Source organism: Peromyscus californicus, unplaced genomic scaffold (genome assembly GCF_007827085.1).
Source record: "Peromyscus californicus insignis strain IS unplaced genomic scaffold, ASM782708v3 Scaffold_23__1_contigs__length_62951481, whole genome shotgun sequence".
Taxonomy (NCBI): Eukaryota; Metazoa; Chordata; class Mammalia; order Rodentia; family Cricetidae; genus Peromyscus; species Peromyscus californicus.
This window is the reverse complement of record NW_026294534.1, coordinates 18155129-18174109: the sequence shown is the minus strand read 5'-3', so window position 1 is coordinate 18174109 and position 18981 is coordinate 18155129. Positions and strand designations below refer to the sequence as shown.

At 45.0% G+C, this 18981-nt stretch overlaps 1 protein-coding gene and 1 non-coding gene across 2 annotated transcripts; both read right to left on the bottom strand.

Moving 5' to 3' along the window:
- Positions 1–6719: 6719 nt before the first annotated feature.
- Lsm1 (LSM1 homolog, mRNA degradation associated) lies at positions 6720–18969 on the bottom strand. Its single transcript, XM_052751902.1, has 4 exons — positions 18862–18969; positions 13796–13864; positions 12120–12235; positions 6720–7325 (listed from the first exon to the last, which is right to left on the bottom strand). The coding sequence occupies exons 1-4, from the start codon at positions 18905–18907 to the stop codon at positions 7155–7157; spliced, it is 402 nt and encodes a 133-aa protein (XP_052607862.1). The 5' UTR covers positions 18908–18969; the 3' UTR covers positions 6720–7154.
- LOC128119521 (U6 spliceosomal RNA) lies at positions 11791–11894 on the bottom strand. The gene has a single exon (XR_008221553.1). It is a non-coding gene; the product is annotated as a U6 spliceosomal RNA (small nuclear RNA).
- Positions 18970–18981: the final 12 nt, after the last annotated feature.

The following is an 18981-nucleotide window of genomic DNA, read 5'->3' as shown; positions in this document are numbered from 1 at the left end:
AAAAAAAAAAAAAAAAAAAGCTGCAAGACCATCAGTCAGGATGGGAGGGTGCCGGTGACCGGCTCAAAAACAAACAGGATGTCAGTGCCATGGGTAGAGCAATAGCCTAAGTCCTCAGGCTGGCCTTGGGTCCTTCTACCAGAGTCCTGAGCACCCTGTGTGTTCGACTGTTCATTTATTTGGTCACTCATTGATACAAATCACCACTCCCAAAGCCCCGTTCTACGTTCTCATTTTAGGGGACTGTCCGGATATGTTGGCCCACTCTGTAAGCTCCCTAGCAGAGAGTAACTTGGGCCTAGGCTACACCCTGCTCCTTCCTCACCCTTTCCTCAAGCAGCTGAGGCTGGGCCAGCCCTGCTACAGGACTTGGCCTGTGGAGAAAGGTGGGAAAGACAAAGTACTTAGATATCTACTCCCATCAGTCTTCGCAGGTAGGGGATCCTGTGGTCCTGGGCAAAGATCCATGGAGCCTTTGAAGTGCCTTGGTTGGTCCCAGACAAGCCAGGCAGGAAAAAAGCTCTAGGTCCCAGGACTGCCAAGATCTCTTCCTTTCAAAGGTGCCTTGAGGCTGCTTCTAAGCCCAATAAATTCCTATGGCAAGAATGTTGCCAACAGTCTCATGAGCCTTGGCCTGCCCCAACCCTGCCAACATTTGACTCCTGGATCCTGTGACTACCGTCCCGAGGCAAGACAAGACCCACCCCCCTCAAGGCAATTGGATAAAAGGACGACTATGCAACCATACAGGACCGCTGAGTCCTACAGCCTGCATTTCTGGCCTGATAAAGTTGTGTGAGAGGTCCTGTGAGGGTTACTGCCTTGAGGCACCCAAGGTCCCAAGATCTAGTCCCTCACACCCACTATGACTACTCCACTTCTTCGGTGTTCATTTTTGTCCATCCTGCTGTCTTGTAACTTGTCCCTGATGCACACTCTCCCACTCAGTGCCACTGGAAAGGTGTAACCCCATGACCTGTCTCTTTGTGGGGTCGTTTTTTAAGACGGATGTCTAAACCCAGGCTGTCCTCAAACTTGCTATGTAGCTGAGATGAGCCTTGAAATCCCAATTCTCCTGCCTCTATCTCCCAAGTCCTGGGATTCCAGGCATGCGCTGCTACATCTCAGACACAGGTACTGCTTCCCTCTCCAAACTGCAGCTTGTGCCTAGGCAGAGGGTGTGCTGGCAGGCTTGGCTGCCCAGGCTCCTCCCTACCCATTGCTTGGTACACGTGTCGCCTCAGATACACGTGGGCCTTCCTTCAGTGGAGGTGCTAGGCAGTTGGGAGGGGGCTGAGGGGGACAGGCCATTCAGATAATGTTCAAGGTCCTGCTATTGCCATTCTGTGGAGAATTATGGCTTTCAGAGGAAGGAGGGGGTAGTGTGGGCAGACTGGAGCACTGAGGCGTACAGCTGTTGCTGATGTCAGAGAGGGCCATTGACTCAGGGAGGGGGTGTTGAATGACCTCCCCCAGTGCCAAGGCTTGCCTTCTCTGTCCTTTCCAGGCCGAATGACTACTTAACTCTTGCAGATCCTCTGAGGAAAAAGGTCAAGAAAAGTCTGGAATGTCCTCTGATTCTGGGCATCTAATTCTGGCTCTCCCTTTTGATTAGAGCGCACCCTACATGAAAATAGACCAGACGTACAGAGCAGGCAGGGAGAGGGGCAAGGCTTCCGAGCAGAAAAGGGAACACCATTAACTCCTCAACCAGCCTATACTGAATGTCCCCTACGAATATTCAATTATGACCCTGGGAGTATGACCATGACTCACAGGGACTCAAAGCTGAGGAAGAAGAAGCGCCACACAGAAATCCTCCTACCTCTGCCTCCCTAAGTGCTGACATTAAAGGGGTGGGTCACCCCAGCTCAGTACTTCCATTTCTCTCTCCCTGCCGACCCCTTGAGGTCTGTGGTTAAAGGCTCGTGCCACCATGCCTGACTTTGTTTTGTTTTGTTTTGTTTTGAGGGGGTAGGGGGAGCCATTTCTTTATAATTTTACTTCCTATTTGTCCTCAATGCATTTCTGTGTACCATTGAAAGACCCTAGCCCTTCAGGCTTACACCCCCAAGCCTCAGAAAGAGAGGAACTTCAAGCACCAGGAAATGAGAAACTAAAAATCTAGTTCCCAGGGCAACCTGACTCAGCCACTACTCAATCACCCCTGTAACAATATAACAATGTAAAAAGATTTCTGCTAAGAGATGTGCTCAACTGTGACTGGGATAGTTGCAGGTGTTCCAGGAAGGACCACCGTGACCTGTGTGTAAGTTCCACTCCCGCCCTGATACCCCCCTTGAGGTTTACGTAACTGTACCCCCTCTGTGATCAGACCACGTTCTTGTAAAACGAAATTGTATGGGAATTGTAATCTTAGGGCTTTTGTGGGTTTTTCCTTTAAAAGTACCCATATGTCTACAGTAAGATGCGGCTCTTGCTCTTAGGAGCAGAGTTTGCCCTTCTATATAGAAGCTTAATAAATCCTCGTGCTGTTGCATCAACTGGACTGGAGTCTGGGTTCTTGGAGCGCCCACTTGAGACCCTAAACTTTGGGGTCCAACACCATTTGTGTGCCAGGGTCTCATGGAGGCCCAAAGAGGGCATCAGGTCCCCTGGAATTGGAGTTAACAGTTGTGAACTGCCATGTGGGTGCTAGGAACCAAACCAGAAAAAAGCAGCCAGTGTTCTTAACCACTGAACCTAAACCATCCCTCTAGGCCCCCTTTAAAACTGGCGAGTTCCAGTTTAGACTACTAGCAATAGTGGAGAGGGTGCCTGAACTGGCCTACCCTGGTGATCAGATCAGCGACTACCCTAACTGTCATCATAGAGCCTTCATCCAGTGACTGATGGAAGCAGATGCAGAGATCCACAACCAAACACCAGGCCGAGCTCTAGGAGTCCAGTCAAAGAGAGGGAAGAGAAATTCTATGAGCTAGGGGCTTCAAGATCATGATGGGGAAACCTACAGAGACAACCAAACCCAACTAGTGAGAACTCATGAACTTTAGACCAACTGCTGTGGAGCTCCACAGGAATGGACTAGGCCCTCTGCATCCGCGAGACAGTTGTGTAGCTTGATCTGCTTAAGGGCCCCCTGGCAGTAGGATCAGGATCCATTCCTGGTGTGTGAGCAGGCTTTTTGGAGCCCACTACCTATGGTGGGACACCTCGTACAGCTTTGAGGCGGAGGGAGGGACTTGGACCTGCCTCTACTGAGTGTACCAGGCTCTGCTGCCATGGGAAGCCTTACCTTCTTGTAGGAGGAAATGGGGGGTGGGAGGCTGAAGCGGTGGGAGGAGGGAAGAGGGGGATCTGTGATTGGTATGTGAAATGAATAAAAAAATTCTTAATAAAAAATTTATTTTCTTTTTTTTTTTTTCTCTGTGTAGCTTTGCGCCTTTCCTGGAACTCACTCTGTAGTCCAGGCTGGTCTCGAACTCACAGAGATCCGCCTGGCTCTTCCTCCTGAGTGCTGGGATTAAAGGTGTGTGCCACCACCGCCAAGCTAAAATTTTTTTTTAAAATTGGGGAGTTCATTATGTTGTGGAGGCTGGTCCTGTCTCTGCTTCCCTGGTAGCTAGGACCCATGTAGCCCGAAATTTACTTGGTAAATGTAAAGACCTACTGAACAGAGAAAAGCAAGCACCCACAAAACTACCATTTTTTTTTTTTCCAACAGAAAAGGCCTCTCCGGAGTGGGGACATGCAAGGTGGACACTGCAGTTCAGTTCCCTGGAAGACAGCGGACAACAGGCAACAAGGCCCCGCTCTGACCCATGGAGCTCTTGAGATGTTTTCTCGGATCCTTTGACACACATTCTTAACACCTGACATCTGTGGCCTACAGCTACGGCAGCCTCGGGGGAACATCTCTGTGTCATTCACTCACTTCCTGATTGCTCAGGGCGCCTGGCTGTCCTCACCTTTTGCTCTCTGAAGTGTCTGAGTCAACCTGAACTGACACCTGTGTTTTCACCCATTTATCTGTTTTGAAGACAGGGTTTCTCTGTGTAACAGCCCTGGCTGTCCTGGAACTCGCATTGTAGCCCAGGCTGGCCTCCAACTCACAGAGATCCACCGGCTGCCTCTAGCTTCCGAGTGCTGGGATTAAAGGCGTGCGTTGCCACCACCACCCGGCTCATTTATCTGTCTTCTATCAATCCAGCCTTCAACAGCTTTACAGTGAAACCTAGTATTTCAGACATCACTCAGATGTTGGGGCTACAAGACGGAGCGGACAGAAAAATCCCACTCTTCGACTGGTTTGGTTTGGTTGAGACAGGGTCTGTGTTGTCCTGAAACTCACTGTGACCAGGCAGGCCCCAAAGTCACAGAGACCCTCCTGTCCCTGCCTGGCAAGTGCTGGGACTAAAGGTGTGCACCACCACACATGGTTTTTACTTTTTTTCTTTTTTTCAAGACAGGGACTCGTGTAGCTCAGGCTGGCCTCCAATTCACACTGTAGCAGAGGTTGGCTTTAAATACTGGACCTTCCAGCCTCTCAGCCTCCCAAGTGCTGGAATTATAGACATGTGTCCACACACTCAGAAATCCCAGTCTTAGGCATTTACTTTGGGGGCTGAAATAGTAAATAATGGCTTCTGTCAGCTGTTGATGGTTGTCAGGGTAAAAAATAAACCTGGAAGGGAAACGGGGAGGTAGAATTTTTGAGGGGATTTTCTCCCCCTACCCCAACGCTGGGGCTAGAACCCAGAACATGCTAAGCAAGCTTTCTACCACTGAGCTACCTTTCCATCCTAGACATGCCGTTTGGAAGAGGGAGTCAGGGATGGATGGTGACACTTGAGCAGAGATCTAAAGGTAGCAAAGGTAATCTTCAGCAGTTGAAATCAAAGATAGGACAGTGAGGATGTACTTTTCCCTTTCCTAGTTATAATGGACAGAGAAAACCAGACTATATATAATGCTTTTCAAATGCTGGAGTCATTCTCAGAAACATATACTTTATATTACCAGTGTCAACATACACGCAAGGGTTACACACAACCTAACTTCATTATACAGGATGTACTCTATTTCTTCTGTTTTTGCGCTCTACTTTGTAGTCTATTCAGAGTAGAGATGTTGTAGGTTTAAAAAGCAGAGAGCATGAAATCAAATATATGAAGGGCCTAGGAGGAAGTTTAAAGAAAAAAAGGCCTGAAACAGGTAAGCTCAGTTATTTCAGAATCAAGATGGCTACAAGCAGGGTGTTCTCATTTTCCCCTCTGAAATCAACTGCCCCAACTGGTAGGAACTTTTACTATGAACTGGAATTGCTCCTGCAGTCTCATAGGAGCGTATCTACAGTGGTCAGTGATCATGGCACCAGATTTCAGTGTACACACAGGGAGGACAGTTGAAGCAAGCCCCTAGGCCAAGCAATCTGGGAACTAACAGGAAGGAAGCAGTCTAAACAGTTTAACTTTTAGATTCAATTCCAGGCTGCTGCATGACATAGATCAGAAACATCACGCCTGACTGGACCTTGCAAAGAACAGATTCAAGGGGCACGACGGTCCCTTCCCCTTTTATAACTCATGTCTGTTACTGCATTGGGGTTGTTTGATGTTGAGATAAGTGATGTACAGCTCTTGAAGGTGCCAAATGTTCTGAAACAGCAGAGCACAATTAAAGTCCCTCTGCTGTCCCTCTACTTAGATGTGTGATGTGAACCTTGCATTTTTTTTTTTTTTTTGCTTGCTCTTTGAGACAGGGTTTCTCTGTGTAGCCTTGGTTGTCCTGGAATTCACTCTGTAGACCACGATGGCCTCCCACTCAGTGCCTCTCTCTTTGCCTCCTAAGTGCCAGGATTAAAGGCATGTGCCACTACTGCCTGGCGTGGACCTTGCACATTCTAAGCACTATCCTCAATTGAGCTACATCCTCAATCCAAGGACAATAATTTCTTCAAAAAGTATCTACTGTAGAACTAACCCAATAATGAAGAATTAACATGCCAAATGGTTTATGGGCATCTGGGGCAGGTTTTTTTTTTTTTTAAATACTTGAAAACATAAACTAAGTATATTTCATATCACAGTATAAAACAGTCCACACCACTGCCCAAAAGATTATACAAAGGAAGTATGTGGGATAATTACATTACTGAGAATCATTTCAATGTGCTTATAAGCCAATTTTCACGCTGTTGCTTCCTTCCTGCCTGTTGTCTACTAAAGCACACTGATTTGAAAACGTCATCTGCTACACGTACTACGCAGCCCTGACCCTCCAGAAATCAAGTCAACGCAGCGGTGTCACGATGAATCAGTAGTTACTAAACACCATTTGTGGATTTGTGTGTGTGTGTGTGTGTGTGTGTGATGACCTAAGCAAAAGGTGACCAAAACTTAAGTGTAGAGGACTTGGAAACTTAGCCAGAGTAACAGAAGACTGAGAACGAAGCACATTATGAAGACATTCTTTCTTCTGAGAAATAGTTTGGAATAGCTGTGGGTAAGGCAGGGTTCAAGTTTCTTAAACAAGAGGCTTCTGTTGTAACTGGTTCCTTGAAAACTCCCTTCTCAATCTTAAAACTTGGTCAGATTTACAAACATGAAAACGGGGACGGGGACCCAAGATCCATGTCTTGACGAGCAGACAGCCACGTGGATTGTGATGGCAGGGGATCCGAGCATCCGAACACCACCCCTTCTGCAGTGGTGAATTTTCTCTTTCCACCAGCAGTAACTCCATTTTGTGAAATAATATGACATTATGGGATTCATTCTTTATTTACAAGTAAATGAAGAAATATCTTTTAAAAAGAAATGTAAACTCTGAGATAAGAAAAGCAATATAAAGACGTGATTCTTGGCTCCACAGTGACTTGTGTGAGGGTGGGTCATGTCACTGTTTCTTTAAACAATAAAGCTGGGCCTGGTGGAACACGCCTGTAATCCCACAAGTTAGAGGTCAGCCTGGTCTACATAGTGAGATTCAGGTTAGCCAGAGCTATATAACAAGACTGTTTGAAACAGAAAAGCAAAACAAAACATACAGTGATTTTGTTAAAAACAAAAACAAAATTGCATGATATCTTCACGGGGGCCTATGTGAAAGAATAAGGCCACCTTTCACTAGACAGTCTTTGGTCAATGTGTGAGGTGACCAGGTGACAGCCCTTGCTCTCTAGAGCAAAGGCCTCAGTACTCATCCAGAGTGTCGGCTCGAGGGATGGAGAGGCCCCGGTCTTTAAGGGCCTGAACCTTCAGCTTCTCTGCCTCCAGTCTGGTCTGCTGTTCTACCCGCTGTTCCTCTAGAATCTCTTCAATAGACACCTGCTGCAGGGGCGTGTCGCTCTCCTTTTCCAAGTCCTGCAAAACAGGCAGGTTTGAACAACTTCCCATGAAGTCCAGAACAGAAAATCTTACCAACAGATCCCGTATGGCGCTTGGGCGGCTCTTCCTAGCTGTGCTAAGGCTGAGATACCCTTCTACAGACAGAGACAAGCGGTGACAGTACACAACATATCCCACTTAGAGTGTGCACACAGGGGGCGGTATCAGCGTGCACAGCAGAGGTTCCGGTAAAGACCCATGTTAGTCAGGGGGAACTTTGTACTACAAGTGAACGAACAGCTTTTCCTCCACACAAAACCTCAGCTTAGGCGGTAACTCAGAGGGGAAAGCGCTGACTGTACACTCGTGGAGACCGAGTTTGACGCCCTACAGCCCACATGGAGCTGGACACCGCAGCACACCTATGATCCCAGTGCTCCTGCGGCGAGATAGGAGGACAGACAGGAGCATCTCTGGAAACTGAGGGCCAGTTCAACTGGGGTACACAGTGGAAAGAGACCCTGTCTCAAACAAGGTGCAAGATGAGCACTGATACCCAAAGTTATCCTCTGAGTCCTCCATGCACACTTATAAGTGTGCACCTGCACTCACACATCTCTAAGGCTGTTTACAGAAAGGTATCTTAACTATACAGGATCCAAAAAAGTATTCAGGTCACAAAAGCTACAGATAAGTCTTGTATTTTACATTTTTCTTCCTTTTTTCTTTTCTTTTTTCTTTTTTCTTTTGGTTTTTTGAGACAGAGTTTCTCTGTGCAGCCCCGGCTGTCCTGGAACTCTCTGTAGACCAGGCTGGCCTTGAACTCAGAGCTCAACCTGCCTGTATCTCCCGAGTGCTGGGATTAAAGGCGTGAACCACCATGCCCAGATAAATTTTAATAAAAATATTACTTCCCTTTCCTTACTTCAAAAATACATACACACTGTAGGAAATGTATGATATTAGCAGACAATCTGAAACTTTAAAAATTATTCATGATTCTAGTATGGAACACCAATACTTGTTGAATGTTATCAATTTTCAGGTGTAGGCCCGTCAATCTATCTGTGATCAGAGGCACTGAGTCTGTTTGTTGTTTGGAACTGCGTCTTTAAACTGTGTGTGGGTCTCAGTGCATGTGGGACGGAGGGTCTAAGGACAGCTGTGGAGTCGGTCCTCTCCTCCCACACTCATTGGCGTCTGGGAACTGAACTCGGATTGTCAGGCTTGCACAGTGCTTTAAACCACTGAGCCATCTCACTGGCCTAGGAGCCATTTTGTTCCATGGTGCCGGGGATCAACCAGAGCCGTGTATGCTGGCAAGCCCTCTACTGCTTAGCTACGTCATCAGACCAGGTGTATACAGGATTTAAAACAAGAACAAACCCATAACGCAAATAGTGACTGTCAATTTTATTTTCATTTAACACAGCATAATATACTTAATATTTGTCATAAACATTTAATAACCAATTTTGTAATGCAGAACTATAAACGAGTCTCACTAAACACAGATTTTATCATTCTTAAAATGTATAGGTATTATCTGTAACATGGAAAGCCTACATAGATAAAGTAGCAATATATTTCTGCCCTCTCCCCCCAACTCTTCCCAGACAGGATCTTCGTTATACAGCAAAAAGTGTCTGTCCTAGAACTCACTATATAGTCCAGGCTGGCCTCTACTCATTGATCTCCTCTAGTGAATGCTGGGGTTACAGATGTGCTGCTTACCCTCTGTGACTTTTTTTTTTTAATTTGTGACTATCGAGGGGTGTGGGCAGAGACCAGACAAGGGTGTCATACCTTCTGGAGCTGGAGTTAGTCAGGTATGAGCTACCGTATATAGGTGCTGGGAACTGAACTCAGGTTCTCCAGAAGAGCTAGGAGAGCAGTAAGCACTCAATTATTGATAGCCATCTTTCCAGTCCCTTTTATGACTTTTGATGAGGTGGTTTGGAAAGACACCAACCAGAAAAAATCTGCAGATGTTTCAGTCTGGATAATAACTGACACATGCCTCCAAGGTCTCAGAGCTCAGCTGTTGTGATATCAGAGGGAGGTTAGAAGCCACACAAGTTGCATAAGTTACCTGGGTCAAAGGTTATCTACTAAAAACTACATAGGATCACCTAACCCCTTCCCTCGTAACCATGGAGTGAAGAAAAGACAAAGTTCTTAGCTCTGCTTTCCGGGGTTTTTCACGGTATTTCACCCACGGAACTACTAATAATGACCATGATGGGATAGTCTCTTAAAGAAAACTTTCTTAGAACTGGGATCCTTCATCATCAAGCAGAATCCAGGCACTTTGTTTTCTTTTTGGAATAAGGTCTTGTGCAGACTGGCCATAAACTTGAAATCTTCTGCTTCAGTCTCCACACTTCTGATATCACAGGCATGTGCCACCATGGGGTACCATCAGAGACGTCTTCAGCAATGCAATGCTTCTCTAAAGATATGCTGCTTATGAGTTCTCTTGGGCTTTATACGTGATTTCTTCAGACTGACTGCTGACTTACATAAATCTTTTTATTTGGTTTTTTGAGACAGGGTTTCTCGGTGTAGTTTTGGTGCCTGTCCTGGATCTCCCTCTGTAGACCAGGCTGGCCCTGAAATCACAGAGATCTGCCTGGCTCTGCCTCCTGAGAGCTGGGATTAAAGGCCATACATAACCATTTTTTTAAAAAGGCTAAAAAATGTTACGAATGCTTTACACCTATGTATGTATGTGCACTATGTGCATGCCTAGTGCCCACAGAAGGCATCCGAGTCCTTGGAAGTTAAGTTACAAGTGGTTGCAAGTCACCATGTGGTGCTGGGAACTGAACCCAGTTCTCCGCAGGAGCAGCAAGTGCTCTTCACTGCTGAGCCATCTTTCTAGCCCCACCACAAAAAAAATATTTTAAAATGATGAGGTATTAATACATTTCACAGCAGTGCTTGGGAAGCAGACGTATGTCTATGTACATGTGAAGGCCAGAGGCTCACGTTGGTGCTTTATCACTCCCTGATTTTTTGAGATAGTCTCTCAAGGAACCTGGAACTCTTGGTTTCAGCTAGACTGGCTGGCCTCTGAGCTCCCTGTCAGTGCTGGAGTGACAGCTTTGCCCCACCATGCCTGGCTTTTACGTAGGTGCCCTCACGCTTGTGTGGCAAACATTTCCCCTGTGAGCCATCTCCCCAGCCCAGGATGTTGGGACGGTCTCATGCTGACCTCAGACTCACTCACAAGTGGGTTAGGCGGTTTCCAACAGGAGGGCCTCTCCATCAAACTATCCCCAACAGAATTTTCTCATTTTCTTGAAAGAGTGTTAAAAGAAAAATAACTACACACGAAACTGCTCTACTCAAAAGACTTCTGAACACTAAATAAGGACATTGCTGACCACTGAGAGACTCTAAAAACCAAGTGAGAACACATCAAATGCAGGATGTTTCTGGCAAACTGGTTGTTTTCATTCTTTAACGTCTTCCTCTCTTCCCTCTCTTCCCCCTCTTCTTTCGTGGCACTATACACACTACCAGAGCACAGCACTTCCGAGCCCCAGCCCCCACCCCACTCCAAATGTCAACCAGTCTCACAGGGACTTGATTTTCCTAGCAAACACAATAGGATCCAAGGCTTAAATAGAGTACTTAAAAGAAAATCTGAATACTTCAAACATATATGTCTATACACACACACACACACACACACACACACAATCATCTTCTGATGTGCATACACACACATATACAGAGCAAGCAGTAATACTTCAGATGTAATTTAACATTTCACTGGCTGCTCTTTCTGGCACAAATACTCAGGTTCCTCCTCCTCCTCCTCCTCCTCCCTAGTCCTGAGTTCCACTCTGAAACCTCACAGTGGCTTTCCCTACACCTGTTGTTTTCCTTTTTAAAAATATCTACAACACTTTCCTCAAATGCTGCTGATTAACTTCATGACACGAAAAATTAAGTGCAACCAACCATTTAATTTCATTATTTTTTAAATTACGTTATCTATGGTATGTGCATATGAACACAGGTGTCCTGCGATCCACTGGAGCTTGAGTTATAGACGGTTGTGAGCTAGGAACCAAACTGAGGCCCTCAGTGAGAATAGTACGTGCTCTTAATCACTGAGCCATCTCTCCAGCTCCTAACCAAGTATTTAAATGATTAAAATATTCCAACAAGTAAATCTTGTTTTCTGTGCTAAGCAAGATTTTACCATTGTGAAATACTCCCAGCTCTAAATTATACCTTTATAAATCAGGACATATAACAAGTTCTGTAACTTTTTGCTATCAGAGATTATTTAAAAACCACATAAGGATCAACGTATTCGTTCTTGTTTTATTCTTTTGAAGAGGGTATTACATTTGAGCCCTGGCTGGCCTGGAACACACGCTTAGCTTCAAACTAGAGGAGATCCACCTACCATCGCTTCCCAACTGCTGGGATTATAGACAGGAGTCACCACACCCAGCAATATTGTTTCTTTCTTTCCAGATGAACAAACATGGAACACTTAACGGATCTGTGTGCCATGCTTGCACAGAGGCCACGCTAATCTTTGTATTATTCCAATCTTAGTATATGGGCTACCGAAGCGAGCACCAGCAATATTGTTTTCTATCAGATAAGCCACGCTATTTTGCTAGTGAGAGCAAATCTTTAAAATGCAAAAAGGCAATGGAATGATGTTAATTACCCTTGGCAGCGTTGCTGTGGTAACTACAGCTTCCCTGACTAGTGGGTTCTTGTGAGAAGCTTGCTGCAGTCGGGGAGAAGGCAGCTAGCATCAGGGCCCAGATCCATAGCAGCTTAGCAGTTTTCACTTACTATTTCTCCTAGCAGGACCACATTTTCTCCTCTGACCACAAAAATCCCTCGAGGAATATCACCGTACTTTTTGCCCACATGAATGCGCTCCACAGTCTGATGCAGGACTAAGTTAGCTACAAGCACATAGAGAAGAAACAGATTCAATTATTTAGTTATTTTTTAATTTCACTGATTATAACAAACCATTAGGAGAATTTGGCATTTTCGGTTGGGTTTTTGTGGGGGGGGGGGGGTGGGGTGGGAGTGTGTGGGGTAGGGTCTCACTCCAGCCTCACCTGGTCTGGAAATCATGATGTAATCCAGGCTGTCCCAGATTTTGTGATGATTCTCCTGCCTCAACCTCTTATACATGCTGCAATTGCAGGCAGGAGCCAGCATACGTTCACTTTTAGGAGGCATTCAAATAAGGAAAGAGTATTTCCCATTATGTTGGGCTAATGAATGAATGATGGTAGGAATAAGTTACTTTGGTATTATTTAACTGCTAGTATCAGCATGGTCCCTATAAAATATAAACAAACGGAAATCTGGAAACTTGAACCTAGACAACTGCCAAGATTACAGCTCTGTTCTTTTGGAAGGAGTTTTCCTTTGCTGTGTGAATATATGTACGCTGTGAGAATATGTGTATGTAACTTCACTGAGGTTTAATTTGTTGTTTGGTTCTTATAATTCATGCAACCCAATGTAATTTTTATGGACTATGACACAGCAAGAATCTTTTCAGGGCTGGAGCCATGGCTCAGAGGTTAAGAGCACTGGCTACTCTTCCAGACGTCTTGAGTTCAATTCCCAGCAACCACATGGTGGCTCCCAACCATCTATAATGAGATCTGGTGCCCTCTTGTGGCATGTAGGCATACATGCAGGCAGAACACTATACACAATAAATACTTAAAAAAATCACCCCTTCAAAGCACTTTGATGAATCTAACTTAAGATTTAGAACACTAACCTGTAGGAATTATTTTTCTTCTTTCAATTGGTACTACTCGTCTCACTTGAAGTAAAACAGAAATTGATGTTGGTATTGTTTTGGTATGAGATGGTTCTTGATCTGTTTCCAACAGGATCCTTTTGCCTCAGCCTAACAAGTATTTGAGACTATAGGCATATGGCTGGCTGTTCATACCTTGTAAATTCTGGTGTTTCAGCTGTGTTTATCCTTACACTCAAATCCAGCAACCTAGCAGATGACCTACAAACATTCAGTATGACTGAGAAGCTTTTTATACCAAAGGGAAACATAAATCTTACTTCAGAAAATGCAGATTGCAAAACGAAGACCGCCCCCTAAATCTGGTTTATTTCTATATGGAAACTATTCCGTTTATTGTTCCCCCTCCCTCAAGAAAAGTTTCAGGAAATGGCTTCTACTCTATTGACAGGGAGGGACGGCCTCCAGGAAATGATTTGAAGACTAACTTTATTTCTATCATTTGGCTCCCTCTAATGGGGAAAATAAAATCACTAGTGAGAATCAGTTTCAGAATACACACTTGTAAATATACAAGCTTTTAAAACACCTAACCATAATTTGAAAACAATTTACTCACCCCAAACAGTTCCATTTTGCTGACACATGGGAAAAGTTAGAAATAAGTAAATCTGAATGTGAAGTAACGCCAAAAAAATTCAATGGGATTAAAGAGTAAGATCACAACAATACATACCAAACTGATCAATGCTTCTTAAAAAACCTATAAGTGTCCTTCCATCTCGAAGTAGGACCAAGTGCTTTTCTGGGGAAAGGAGAAAAGATCTTTAAATAAAAGCTATCCGTTTCAGTGAGTGTACATGGTAACAATAAACATTCAGTTTGTAGCTGTTTTAAGCTGTACCAGACCCTCTTCTAATGTATTTAAGGTGGAGTTCATTGTAAAACATGTGTGTGGAAAACTATGGCAGCCTGGGATTTAGATGATGTCAGTATTGGAAGGACTCAGAATAGTACTGCAGAGTTAGAGAAGGACACTGGGCAGCCAGGAAGGGCAGCTGGCTCCAGGCTCTGAAGTCACATTTAACCCTCTTAGTGTCATACAATTTCTCCATCTTACACAGAGAAACTTAGTCTAGACAGTTTTTATTTTTCTGAGAGGATTTTACATAACCTAGTTGGGCTCAAATTTACTATACAGCTAAGGATGACCTGCCTTCATCTAAGTGCTGGAATTGCAGAAGTTTATTTACCTTCATCATCGGCTAGGTTTCTATGACCTCACTCCTAGAATTATTTCAACTAGTCTTCCTCACATTTTCCTCCCTCCGTTTTTGATTTTTTAAGACAGGGTTTCTCTGTGTAGCAGCCCTGGATGTCCTGGATCTCACTCTGTAGACCAGGCTGGCCTCGAGATGCACCTCCTCTGCCTCCCGAGTGCTGGGATTAAAGGTGTGCACCACCACCACCACCACCACCACCACCACCACCACCACCACCACCACCACCACCACCACCACCGCCCCGCTTCACGTTTTGCTTTCAATTAAGGAAATCTGAAGTGAAAACAATGCTTCAGAGTGGCTGTGTACAGTCAAGAAGCAAAGCCTCCAAAATAAATCTAAAACGCCTCAGACAGGTAAGACTTGATGGTGACCTAGAGCAGGAATTCAGTTAAAAGCTTTAAACACAATGTATGTGTTGCGTTTGTGTCTGTGTACATGCTTGCAGAGCCCAGGAGGCAGCATCAGACTCTTGGCACTGGAGTTATGGGCAGCGCTCAATGAACTGCTGATGTGGGTGCCAGCAATTACTCTGGCCCTCCGAAAGAGAAGTATGCACATAATCACTGACCCATTTCTCTAAACCAGGGGTACTCAACTTGTGGGTCTTGACCCCCTGGAGTTGAATGGCCTTTTTGTGGGGGTCACATATCAGATATTTGCAGTACAACCTATAACAGTAGCATAATTGCAGTTAGTAGTAACAAAAATAATTTTATGGTTGGGGGGGTCACCACAACATGAGGAATCGTATTAAAGGGTTGAAGCCTTAGAAGGTTGAGAACCACTGGTCTAAACTATTTTGAGGTCTGAAAGTCATCAATCTTATGAATCTAAATTTATTGTAGGACAAAAACAAGTTATGGTGATATTTTATTTGTATTGAAATGTGATTTTATTTGTATGTTAATAAATAAAGTTGCCTTGGGGGTCAGAGCTAATAGCAAGCCATAGCAGAAGCTGGGCGGTGGTGGCACACGCCTTTAATCCCAGCACTGGGAGGCAGAGGCAGGTGGATCTCTGTGAGTTCAAGGCCAGCCTGGTCTACAGAGTGAGTTCCAGGAAAGGTCCAAAGCTACACAGAGAAACCCTGTCTCGAAAAACCAAAAGAAAGAAAGAAAGAGGCGATCTTAGGCCCAAAAGGGAGGAAATGGGAAAGGCAAATAGACTTCTCAGGACCACAAAGCTGGGAATCCTGTCTCTGACAATAGAGCAACAAAGGCCGCACTTCTAAACAGGAAGACCAAACCCTGTTGGGCGTTCCTGCCTGTGTCAGAGTACAGGAGAACAGTATCCACAAGACACCAATGCTCACTGGGCATGGTGGCACAAGCTTTTAATCCCAGCACTTGGGAGGCAGAGCCAGGCGATTTCTGTGTGTTCAAGGATACTGCCAGCATGGAGACACACGCCTTTAATCTCAATACCAACCATAGAAGACCTGGAGGTCTGTATAGATGGGCAGTGACGAGGAGGTCATGTGGTTGGGTTTACAACCAATGAGAAGGCAGAACAGAAAGTCTATAAAAAGACAGAGACACAGGAAGGAGGTCTCTGGTGGAGGGAAGGACAGCAGCGGCAGTGAAGGGTAAGGTTTTTAGTGCTTAGCTATTACTCTGACCTCTTGGACTTTCATCTCTGCATTGGCTCTGTGTTTCTTATTTAACAAGACGGTTACATCTACAACAAGTCTTGCTTTTTCGAGACAGGGTTTCTCCGTGTAGTTTTGCAGCCTGTCCTGGATCTCGCTCTGTAGACCAGGCTGTCCTCGAACTCAGAGATCTGCCTGGCTCTGCCTCCCGAGTGCTGGGATTAAAGGCGTGAGCCACCACCACTCTGCTAAATAAATCCTTAAAAACACTATAGCTTCAAGCCAGGCATGGTGGCCCATGTCTGTAATCCCAGAATTTTAGAGACTAAGACAGAAGGAATGCTGTGACTGAAGGGGCCTGCCTCAAAGATGAAATCAAACCAAATAAAAATCAAATGAACAAAAACCGAAGCTTCTGACAGCAAAGGTGGCCAGAAGAGTCAAAGCTTCAATGAGCCAAGATATGCATAAAGGGACACAAGCCTGATGGTGACACATAACTAAACAAATATCGGAGCCAGACAGATAAAAACATAGCTGAGCCAGGCATGGTGGCACACACCCTAAATTAGAGCGCTCGAGAGGCAGAGGCAGGTGAGTTCCAGTACTATGTAGAGACCCAGTCTCAAAACAAAAAACCCAGGATCGGGAGAGAACAGTGTGTGTGCTGTCATAGGGGAGTGAGGGGTAGATAAATGGTTTGAAATTTTTCAGTAATGGAGAAGGCCTGGGATCCACAGAGAATTATGGGAAGGCTTGAAAACACAAGCAATTTTAGTAAATGGCAGGATTTGCTGTTAGAGGCTTCAGGTAATTCAGACATATAAAGAAAGGTGAACGTAAAAGGCTCCACTAAAAGAATATTCCATTACACTTCAGATAGGCTTATATGGTGGGGTGTGTATGTGTATATCTATATATAAACAAAGGCCCCACTAAAAGAATATTCCATTACACTTCACAGATAGGCTTATAAAGTGGTGTGTGTGTATGTGTATATATGTGTATGTAGCTATAATACATATAAATCTATATAAATATTTATAAATATATGTAATATACAATATATAAAATATATTTATACATCTATATATACATCTATAAATATATACTGATATTTCTATATTTATCTACACACAGAAATATATCTATAAATATATAGAAATACAGATATATGAGCCTAAAGTCCAATATATTTGGGCGGGTCTATACTTTTCCATTGGACAGCAAAATAATTTGGCTTGAAAAAAAAAAAAAAGATCACTTGGGACTGGAGAGATGGCTCAGCGGTTAAGAGCATTGACTGTTCTTCAAGAGGTCCTGAGTTCAATTCCCAGCAACCACATTGTGGCTCACAACCACCTATAGTGAGATCTAATGCCCTCTTCTGGCCTGCAGGCAAACACGCAGACAGAACATTGTATACATAATAAATAAAACTCACTGATAACTGAGAATGCAATCTTAGATGCTAATTTGCAAGCTCACAGTAAATTAATTTTTTTTAAACTTTTACTTGTTTGAAGCTGTATAAATCATTTGGCGTTTGAAAGTCACAGGATTAAAATGATTTAAAAATGCTGCTAATGGGCTGGAGCGATGGCTCAGCACTTAAGAGCACTGGCTGCTCTTCCAGAGGACCCAGGTTCCATTCCCAGCACCCACATAGTGGCTCACAACGGTCTGTAACTCTAGTTCCAAGGGATGCTATGTCTTCTGGTCTTCCCAGCACCAGGCAAGCACACAGTGCACAGACATACATGCTCACACACTTTTTTTTTTTAATGCTGTTTTTTTTATTTTTTTTTTATTTTAGAAATGCTGTTTGAAAAGCCGGACAGTGGTTGTGCACACCTTTAATCCCAGCACTTGGGAGGCAGAGGCAGGTGGATTTCTGTGAGTTGGAAGCCAGCCTGGTCTACAAAGAGAGGTCCAGGATAGCCAGGGTTGTTACACTGAGAAATCCTGTCTCAAAAAACCAAAACAAACAAAAAAACAAACCGACGTTTGAGGAATCATACAGTTGAGGAATCATACCAAGAAAAGAATTTGGGAGTGGCGGGTAATTTAAAGTGAGGCTAGAGGCGCCGGGCGGTGGTGGGGCACGCCTTTAATCCCAGCACTCGGGAGGCAGAGCCAGGAGGATCTCTGTGAGTTCAAGGCCAGCCTGGTCTACAGAGTGAGTTCCAGGAAAGGCACTTGTTGCTCTTTCAGAGGACGAGTTTGGTTCCCAGCACCCAAACTACATCTGACTTCGTGGCTATCAGGCACACACATGGTGGTGCATGTACATGCAGGCAAGACATGCATAGACGAAAAAATAAAAATTATCCTTAAAAGATAAAACTGTCTCCTCGTGGTTTGTACAGGACTGACCCATTTTCAGGAAAAGCAAAACTGTCGAAGAGACAAAAGTTAGGTTTGAAGTGAGTTAACCTTTCTTGCAAAGTCAGTTATTACGTCCGACACCTGTCTCTACAGCTTTAATCTGAAAGTGCTAAGGACCCTCAGAGAGAAACCAGATTGCAAGTGGTTTCACAACAGAAGGCCCGCGTTGACTGCTAATTAAATTCAACTGCTGTTGTCTTAAGATTTTTGGGGGGGTTTGGGTGGGTCCTCCCGTAAGCACTCTCATCCATCCACCGTCAAATATAACTTGGAAATACTACAGTGAAAGGCAGGGCACACGAGGGAAGTCGCCTGGACCACTTCACAGTTCGCACGTCGGATGCTGCACCCCTCGGCAGGAGTTCCACAGCTTGGGGGGTGGTCAGCACTCCAGGGACAGAGGGAGGCAGGTTAGGGGTGGGCCCCGAGGCTGTGAAGACAGGCCACCCCGCCGGGGCCCAGGGCTCCCTCTCCAAGCTCCAGAGGACCCCACTCGAGAAAGGGTCCCACAGCAGGCTTCCCCCGGGGAGAGGTACTCACTGTCGATGTCCTCGATGAGGCTGGCGGTGCCGGGCATATAGTTCATTTTGAGCTCAGGCAAGGCTGCACTGCACAGCCGTGGTGGGGCGAGGGGCGTCCAGTCGCCCGTCGGCGGGACGC

Coding starts and splice junctions, on each gene's coding strand:
- Lsm1 (XM_052751902.1), bottom strand. CDS start 18,907: ATGAACTATATGCCCGGCACCGCCAGCCTCATCGAGGACATCGACA. Junction 13,865..18,861: donor CCTCATCGAGGACATCGACA/GTGAGTACCTCT, acceptor TCCTTTCCCCAG/AAAAGCACTTGGTCCTACTT. Junction 7,326..12,119: donor TGGTCCTGCTAGGAGAAATA/GTAAGTGAAAAC, acceptor CCTGTTTTGCAG/GACTTGGAAAAGGAGAGCGA.